This window comes from Oratosquilla oratoria, chromosome 35 (genome assembly GCF_046742065.1).
Source record: "Oratosquilla oratoria isolate Oo_2021 chromosome 35, ASM4674206v1, whole genome shotgun sequence".
NCBI lineage: Eukaryota > Metazoa > Arthropoda > Malacostraca > Stomatopoda > Squillidae > Oratosquilla > Oratosquilla oratoria.
In genome coordinates, this window is record NC_134811.1 from 43,203,514 (window position 1) to 43,213,513 (window position 10,000).

Below are 10,000 nucleotides of genomic sequence, written 5' to 3' on the forward strand. Positions count from 1 at the left end.
GAACAGAGTGGGACTGAGGACCCCCCCCCCCTGAGGAGTGCCATTTTCCACCATTCTGGCCTCTGATATGTGACCCTGAAATCTTACTTTCGCAGACCGGTGACTGAGATAGTCAGGAATCCAAGAAAGCAGCTTCCCTTTTACACCCTTGCGGGCAAGGGTGTCTAATATCACAAGTGGACTGGCCAGCTCAAACGCCTTTTCCAAATCCAAAAAGACCACGATGGACGGTGTGCCACTGACAGCATTGAGGAGTGTTGCTATACTGTTTGCTGTGCCAGTGCCCTTACAGTAAGCATGTATATGCTCATGCATTGGGCCCAGTTTCCACAGCAGCCTGTTTAGCACCATCCTGTCCGCTGTCTTCCCCATGCAGCTTGTCAGGCTGATGGGGCGATAAGCACTAGGTTCCTTTGGCTTTGGAATTGGCGTTATGATTGCCGTCTTCCAGGTTGTTGGTAGCTTGCCAGTCTTCCAAGACGTGTTTATCACCCTTAGAAGTGCCTCGTCACCCGCTGGCCTACGTTGTGTCAGCATGGAATAGGTGATGAGGTCCTCTCCAGGTGCCGTGTCTGAGCTGGTTTTGTGTGTGACCCGTAGCTCCTGAAGCGTAAAGCTAGCGTCAGTATCATCCGATCGACTCATCATGTCCTCAACACTGTGACGCCTCACTCCTTGGAGGTCCTGCAGTGTCTTGAACACACTCGGGGGGGGGGGAAGGAGGTGCTGCTGGAGCGAGAGACAAACTCCTGCACCAGCCGCTGCGCCTCAGCATCAGGGGCATGATGAGTGCGTCGCGGTTGAGTCCTGCCAGTAGCTTTACGGAGCTTAGACCACAGCTCTGATAGGGAGGTGTGAGCGTTAAAGCCCTCACACCATTCAAGAAACTTAGCTCCTCTGGCATCTGCAGCTATGACGTGAGCGTCATGAACTGCAGCGCGTAAGTTGGCCAAATTGGTGTGAGTTCAGCGCCGTCGGAAAACACGTCTAAGCATGTTCACCCGATGGTTGGCCTCTCTCACCTCGGGGGTATAATACCAGCTGTTCTTGTGTTCTCTGGGGGACTGGCGAGTCTTTGGGATGGCTTTGTTGGCAGCCACCTGAAAGGCTGCAGGAAAGTCAGGTTTTAACGTTTCCACGTCCTGTGGTGGAACGTAGGACACTGCCAATTCTTCAACAGACCTCTGAAATACTGGCCAGTTTGCCAAAGCTGTCTTTCACCTGGGAACAGGTAATACAGCTGGTATGGGTGGTGTATCCCGTATGTGCACAGAGACACCAAAGGGATCGCTAGTGACAATAGGATGCACCTCCCAGGTTACCCTAGGGAGGAGAGTGGCCGTCGCCAAGGTCAGATCAAGTCGTCCACCTTGCACGTGCGTCGGATTTCCATCATTCAACAACGCAATATCAGGGCATTCATCGAATACGTAATCTAAGTGGCGCCCAGCGACATTGGGCCCTTGGAGCGACATCAAAATATTATGATGGGCGTTGAAGTCCCCTCCTATGATGAGGAGCCTGTCCGTAGCAAGAGCACACACTTCTCCAAGGTCCAGTTCCGCTCACTGGCCCCTGTGTATGTTATAGATGGTGTACATTTCATGGGCTCGGTGGAGTTGAACCGCAAGAACTTCCACACCATCCCCACATAATACAGGGTCCATGATCTCACTGCAGGGGATGGATGATTTGACTAAGATCATACACCCCCTATTAGTGGGTAAGCGAGGGAGGGAGAAGATGCGATATCCCGAAAATCGCACCTCATCGCTCACCAATGTCTCCTGGAGAAGTATGATATCGTAATCATACTCTTGCGCAAGCGCAAGAAGATACGAGCTTTTGCTGCGGAACCCGTTTATGTTCCACTGTAGCAACCTTAAGTGATTATTGAACAGGGCATCTTTCTTCCCTGTCTAGTACCATTACTGTCTCATCTTGTCCTCCCCGGTCAGAAGACAAGATGGGTTGCGTCTTTGAAACAGTGGGGACATTTCCCTCCTCATCAGAAGAGAAGTCTTCAAGCCTAAGCGCAAAATGACTTTGAGGCTTGGCAGAAGACACTTTCCTCGTCTTTGAAGTTGTAGGCGTTGCCTTCCCAATGGTGAAAGTGGGTGTAGCGGGCTTGGGGGAAGTGGAAGGGGAGGAGGAGGAGGCAGAGGAAGAGGAAGAGGAGGAGGAAGAGGCAGGGGAAGAGGCGGGGGAAGAGGCGGAAGATGAGGAGGTGGAGGGGGAGGGAGTCCTCTCCTTTCGCCTAGGGTTCCTCTTCTCTTTCAGGAGTTTGAGCACGTTCTTGACGGCCCTATCCACCATGACTAGCATCTTATCTGGGTCGCTTTCCCCTAGGGTAGTAGCGACTGCAGAGACGACACCGGTCACAATCAAGTCGATGTCATCCTCCCTAAGGGGGATGACATCAGACGGATACTGAGGTGGAGGGGGCCGCCGTTCCTGTGCTCGTGGGGTTGGTACTGGGGGCGTGGGCTTAGGGGTAGGCGTGGGTTTGGGCGTGGGCTTAGGCGTAGGCTTAGGCGTGGGCTTAGGCGTAGGTTTGGGTGTGGGGGTCTTTTTGGGAGCTGGCTGAGTTCGGGTGTGTGTGCGTGTGTCTGTTTCGAGTGCAGGGAAGTGCTCTTGATTGTTTAAATCAGGAGCACTAGGTGTAGGTGTCTGTGGTGCAGTGGGAGAGTGCTTCCTGCTGCCCCATACAAATGTACCTGGGGGGGCAGGTATGAAGTCCTGTCGCTTCTCTGTCCTCTCCTTACAGGCAATGGCCTGAGCTTTACGAGCTGAGCAAGAAGTATTCCAGGCGTGGTGCTTCTTGCTACAATTGGGGCATTTGGCCACAGTCTCAGTGCCAGCCTTAAACTTGTTGAGACAAGTCTCGGTAGCATGAGACATGCTGCAAATGCCACATTTCGGTTGCTTAGAAGTGCACCGCGCCTGGTGATGACCATAACGTTGAAACTTAAAACATCGGAGAGGATCAGGGATGTACGTTCGTACATCATAGCTGCCATACATCCCCAGGTCAATACGATTGAAAGGTTTGCCTTTTATGGTGTTCAAGACCTGGCGGGTGGGCGTCTTATCCCAGCGGCGCATTCTCGTGGCCCCAATCACCTGAGGATGGTCCTCAATGGCCTCAGTCATGTATGAGGTCGGGTGCACCACGAGTCTGTGCCGCTGATCCTCGGGATTGAGTCTCTCCAGGATCAGAGGCTTTCCATTCAATGATGCAACTGCCTCCATCTCCTCGACGAGTTGGTAACTGCTCGGTAACAGCAGCAAGTTATCGTCGCCAAGGGGCCGGAGGGATACAAGCTTACCGTGGAGGGGGCCCTTCTCGAGAGCTCGTACCACCTCAAAAGCTGTATTGTACCCTGTTGAGGGTACGACCTTGAAGGTGGGGAGCTTGCCACCCTTATTATGAAGAGGGGCCATCACCACGGCAGCTTCATCATCGGATGGAGGCTCTGATTCTGGAGCGCTGCGCCTACGTTTCACCACGCCATGGCGGTACTGATGACGGAAATGAACAAAAGAACTGGGTATATGTGCAAAGGACTAGCAAAAAAAAAAAAAAAAGTAAATCTAAGGGGGCGGGGGGCGCGGGCGTGTACTAACGCGTTGGCGCTAATTCTCGTAACGAAACCTGTCTACCTCGCAAGCAGTCAAACGAATACGAGGCCCGAGTGCACCTAGAGCGTGCGAGACCGGGCTTGTCTTGACGAAGGGTCCCACCTCTCCCGCCGTAAAGGCAATTTTTGACAGAACCACAGGGGCTATGCCGATCGTGCAGGGAGAGTTATGCTGGGTATAATCCTGCCAGAGCGAGATTCCACAAAGAAGGGGGAATGTTCTCGGGAAGCAGTACTTTCGATGTTATAACGGTTGTAGCTCGTCAATCAGAGCTAATAACTAGGGTAATTGACGGCTAGAAGGCGTAAATTTAGCGGCGACGAAATGCAGCGGGAGTGTCCTCTCATACCGGAATTTGTCTTATCTCTCGAGATGAGATGTTAAAGATGCGAATATACTGGATACGTGCAGAGTTTATATATATATGCTTTGCGGCTCAAGGGGGTATGCGAGCGTAGAACCCTCTGTTCTGATTGGCCCGCTGAGACGGCCAATCGTGAAGCGCTTTACTCGCCAAGGATTTATCCCAGGTGAAGCTCCCAGCCTTACTGTTGATGTTGAGACGAGTAGTGATGTAAGCAGCTTCCATGGATTTTCTGGTCTTCTTATCCATACCTTTGTGTAATACCTCGACTCGGTTCCATTGTGGGAGGTGTCCAGATTCGTCTACATGCACCACCATTGCGTTGGTGAGCCCATGGTGACGGAGGTTGGCCTTATTTTCCCTGATCCTTGTGTTAAGCTTTATCGAATGATGTGCATGGGATCTTATACACGACGCTATCCTAGCTCCCCCTCATCTTGGTTCCGCTTTTTACTATATCACCGATCTTCGGTCCCAGTGTTATCGCTGCTTTTACTTCTGTGTTCCTGAGCATTTTAGTAATGTCTCCTATCTTCTCAGAGTTAGGAAGCGCCATGTACGAAGTTCTGTTGGTGGTGTATGTAGACGAATCTGGACACCACCCACAATGGAACCGAGCTCGAAGGAAGAAACCAATCAGAACTGAATGTCTTTGTTGACACCATTGAGTCTCCACAATTTTTCAACACTAGTAGAACTCGGTAAAATGGCGATGACATCATCCATATATCTCAACCATGTACTCTCTCTGCCCATGATGTTCATAGGGAGGGTGAAAACAGGAGTTCTGATTGGTTTCTTCCTTCGAGCTTACAGAATTTGTAGTAGAATGTATTTAAAAGAGGAGCTCAATTATATTACGAAAACGTTAAAAAAACAACAACAACTGAGATACTTAATGGCCTAATTTGCAGGACGACGAACAAAGCCAGAGAAGTCCACAGCAGGACAAATGCCCACAAAGCCGAGAGTGAGAAGAAGAACACATACATAACCGTTCCCAACACGCTTAACACCGAGAACATCGATCGACTCCTAATGCAAGGTGGATTAAAAATTGCCAAAGTTTTCTCTAACAAAATAGCGAGAACTGAAAAGAAAAGAAAAAAGTACAATCAATGAGTTAAGTGTTGTTTATTAGATTCCTTGTAAAGGGTGCTCAGCCCCCTATTTCGGTGAGTCGAGCCGATGTTTAGACAAACGTATCTAAACATAAAAATTACCTCAGAGCACACAGGACGTCCAACTCCTTAGTTCAGCATGTGGACAAATTTGGCCACCTTCCTCTTTGGAAAGAGGACAAATTCCACAGAAAGTGTCACGAAAAAAAGACAAGAAAAACGATTGAAGCTACGTATATAAACGTCAAAGAAAACACTCATGGAAGAGAGGGATTTATCTGCTTATTGAAAGTAGCAAGTGTCCTTATACTAGACTCACTGAGACACCGAACAAATTCTCACCGCCCGCACACTATGACCTGACTGAGAGGCCCCACAGGAGTGATATAAAATGAGATATACAAAACCTTCTGTAGACAACTCTCTGAAGAAGACCAAAGTGGTTATCTTCGTTTTACTTCCACTACCCAAAAATCTCATCTATCATTTGCTCTGTCTCTCTCTGTCTCTCTCTCTCTCTCTCTCTCTCTCTCTCTCTATATATATATATATATATATATATATATATATATATACATACACACACATATATATATATATATATATATATATATATGTATATATACATAAACATATATATGTATACATATATGTATATATACATATATATGTATATATATAGATATATATGTATATATATATATGTGTATGTATATATATATATATACATATATGTATATATATATATATATATATATATATATATATATATATATATATATATATATATATATATATATATGAAGTGGGTGGGAAGAGGAAAGCTCAACTTATCAGAATGTCAAACACACACACACACACACACACACACACACACACACACACACACACACACACACACACACACACACACACACACACACACACACACACACACACACACACACACACACACACACACACACACACACACACACACACACACACACACACACACACACACACACACACACACACACACACATACATACATACACACACACACACACACACACACACACACACACACACACACACACACACACACACACACACACACACACACACACACACACATCCGGTGGCGGATTGGTAAGGCACTGGCCTCACAAGCCGGAGAACCGGGGTTCGATTCCCCGGCCGGGCGGAGACAAGTTGGGTTTGTCTCCTTTCACGTGTAGCCCCTGTTCACCTAGCAGCGAGTAGGTACGGGACGTTAGTCAAGGAGTTGTGACCTTGCTGTCCCGGTGTGTGGTGTGTGAGTGGTCTCAGACCAACCCAGAGATCGGCTAATAAGGAGCTCTGAGCTCACTGCCGTAGGGTGGTGTCTGGCTGTCTCGACAGAGACTGCAGCAGATCCAAGGTGAATACACACACACATATATATATATATATATATATATATATATATATATGTGTGTGTGTGTGTGTGTGTGTGTGTGTGTGTGTGTGTGTGTGTGTGTGTGTACGCGCGTTTGGATGCGTGCGTTCGTGTGTGTGTATGTGTGAGTGTGTGTGTGTGTGTGTGTGTGTGTGTGTGTGTGTGTGTGTGTGTGTGTGTGTGTGTATGTGTGTGTGTGTGTGTGTGTGTGTGTGTGTGTGTGTGTGTGTGTGTGTGTGTGTGTGTGTGTGTGTGTGTGTGTGTGTGTGTGTGTGTGTAAATAATAAATAATAGTAATAATAGGTTTATTGAGATAGCAGTGATACACTGACAATAATACAATTGAGTACTTTTATGAGTAATATAGTAATTATAGGAGTGATATGCTTAGTCTAAGATTTATAATGAGTTTATTGTGCGGACAATGGATGGTATGGCACTGTTCTTATATCGGTCAGTCCTCGGCGCTCTGATGGGCTTGATTTTGTTAGAATGCCGAGTTGCATGGCGGGTGGCTGTGGTGTTAGGTGGTAGAAAGTGACGGTGACGTGGGTGTAGCATTAGGTCTTCTTCAAACTTATTCAGTGCCTCACTGTGTTTGTCGGACAATCTTGGCAAGCTGAGGGTGGTGAGGGCGTGTTCGTATCCCTCATAGTGACTCCCCAAGATAATTCTGCACGCTCTTCTTTGTACTTTCTCTAATTTGCTCCTCTGTGTGATGTTGAGTGATGATGACTAGGCTGGGGAGGCGTACATGAAGGTGGGGAGTACGAAGGTGGTGTAGACTCCCTTTAGATCTAGTGATGGGGTACCAAGGAACTTCAATCTGCGCAGCATGAAGAGTTTGTAAGAGGCTGTCTTGGTGATGTTGTTGATGTGCTGGTTCCAGTTAAGGTGGTCGTCTATTGTGATGCCTAGTAGCTTGGCGGACTGAACCACCTGAAGGGAATGGGTTCCTAATGACAGTTGAGGTGGTGCCACCGCCTGTTTGGATGTACAAACATGCATGACCACGGTCTTGCTGTGGTTAACTGTCACATTGCTACTCTCAGTCCACGCTTTGAGGTTGTCTAGGATGTTCTGTAGTGAAGAAAAGTCAGGCTGCCTGGTGTTGATGGGAATGCCAACTGTGCAGTCATCGACGTATTTCCATCTATGTTGGGTGTCCATTAATGCGTCATTTATGAGGATGAGGAAGCACAGTGATCCCATCTTGGTCCCTTGAGGGACCCCACAGGTTAGGGGGAGGAGGGAGGATGTCGTTCCCTGGTACCTTACTGCCTGTTTGGGTCCGGTCAGGAAGTCGGCTAGCCATGCTACCATGTGTGGTTGGATCCCCAGTTGTATGGCTTTGGAGATGATAATGTTATGGTCAACAAGGTCAAACGCTTTCTTGAAGTCAATAAAGGTCAAGGCTAGAGAAGTATTGCGCTTGTCTAAGTGACTGTGCAAGAAATCCAGAAGATTAACAAGATAGTGAGTTGTGGAGGAGGATTTCATGTTGCCATACTGTTGGATATCGATTTGATCTTTAATTTTGTTGTATACTGAGTCAAAAACAAAACCCTCGCAGATAAGGCTTGGGATTGGGGTCATGGCAACAGGTCTAAGGTCGCTTAGTGACTGTGGGTTCGGACATTTGGGGATGGGAGTGATATATGAAATTTTCCAGTCACTGGGGCAGGAGTTTTGACTCAGTGAAGCATTAATTATAGAGGAAAGTGGGAGGGCAAGTTCTGGGGCAAATTCTTTATAGATTTTGATAGGTAGATCAGAAGGTGTTGTAGATCTGTTATACTTTAATTTACTTAGTTTAGTGGCAACGTCAGCTTTCTGGACAGGGACAGGGGGTGAGGGAGAGGGGAGGTAGGCAGGTAGGCCGGAGAAGTTAAGGTGGGGTAAGGTCTGGCAGATAGAGGCGAAGTGAGTGTTAATCTCTTGAGCAGCTAAGTCAGGTGGTAAGTGTGAGGCGCAGGGCAGGTGAGAGGCTTGATTATTTTGTAGCCCGCAGAGAGCTTTGATCTTACTAAGCCACTGACTGTTATTTTGTGTTTTGAGGTGTTCTATTTTATTAGGGTAGTACGAAGACTTTGCAATACTTATCTCCTTGATGACTTTATTTCTGAGGGACCTGAAGAGGGGTCGATCAGTGTAATATGCCCTGTTGCGTTGTTTAATGAGACGCTTAATACGGGGGATCATCCATGGGGCGTCTGATCGGTTCACGGAGAAGTCCTTGACCGGGAAAAAAAAAAAGTGAAAAGCTTCAGTAGTGGTTGTTGAGTAGTTTTTCCACTTGGTTTCCACGTCCTCGGCTTCCAGAACCTCCGTCCAGGGATACTCCACTATCCACCTCCCAAACTCCCTCATGGCAGAGTCAGGCATGGGGCGGTGGTGTCGAGTGACCTTAGTTCTACGGATGGCATTGCTGGGTGCTGGCGACCACTGGATGGTGATGTGGGTACTCCTGCCGATGGGGGGGAGAGGTCTGGGAGGGGAGTACTGCTGAGCCATGTCGGTCATGATAAGGTCGAGAGTAGTTTGCTTGTGGGTGGGGAAGTTCACCACCTGAGTAGGACTTAATTGATGTAGAATCTCACTTGTGTCTAGCCGATTAAAGTCCCCACAAATGACCAGCTTTGCAGCGGGGTATTTCAGTCGTAGGGAGTCAGCGGTTTCAATAATATGATCGGAAAGGAGAGCGGCGGTGGGTGAACGTGGAGGATGATAGACCACACACATAATAATGGACGCGGTGTGGCGGGGGTGAAGGCGGGGGTTAATCCTCACCCACAGAACCTCAACTCCCTCGGGAATATCAACCCTGAGGTGTGAGGGGTTGAGGTCCGCACGACAGAACAACGCTACACCACCACCAACACGATTCACTCTGAGGTGGTGAAATAGTACAAAGTTTTCAATGTTACACATTTCAGGCACAATTTGCCACGCTTCAGTAATTGCCATCATGTCACATCCTGTAGAACGTACTGTTTCGATCACTTCCTCCATTTTGTTGGATAAGGAGGTAACGTTATGTTAACGTGTGTGTGTGTGTGTGTGTGTGTGTGTGTGTGTGTGTGTGTGTGTGTGTGTGTGTGTGTGTGTGTGTGTGTGTGTGTGTGTGTGTGTGTGTGTGTGTGTGTGTGTGTGTGTGTGTGTGTGTGTGTGTGTGTGTGTGTGTGTGTGTGTGTGTGTGTGTGTGTGTGTGTGTGTGTGTGCGTGTGTCTAAACTGAAATGTAGTAACACATTTGTAAATAACACACACAAAAACACACAGTCGGAGAAAATAAACTTCGAATGAAAGAAGATTCTATATTTCAGCTACCAACTGTAGCCCTGTTTCCTGAAGAGGGCTATAGTTGTCACCCAAAATATAGGTTCTTCTTTCATTCGAAGTTTATTTTCTCCGACTGTGGGTTTCTTGTATGATACATTCATATATATATATA

At 47.6% G+C, this 10,000-nt stretch overlaps 1 protein-coding gene across 1 annotated transcript in view; it reads right to left on the reverse strand.

Annotated features, from left to right (window-relative positions):
* The window catches only part of LOC143018762 (uncharacterized), a 26,253-nt gene extending 16,739 nt beyond the window's left edge, over positions 1 to 9,514 (reverse strand). Inside the window, exons 1-2 of the mRNA XM_076174343.1 lie at positions 7,676 to 9,514; positions 2,766 to 3,522 (exon numbers count right to left, since the gene is read on the reverse strand). Coding sequence (XP_076030458.1) covers positions 2,766 to 3,522; positions 7,676 to 9,514 — 2,596 coding nt within the window. The remainder of the gene's footprint in view (positions 1 to 2,765; positions 3,523 to 7,675) is intronic.
* Between the last annotated feature and the right edge of the window lie 486 nt (positions 9,515 to 10,000).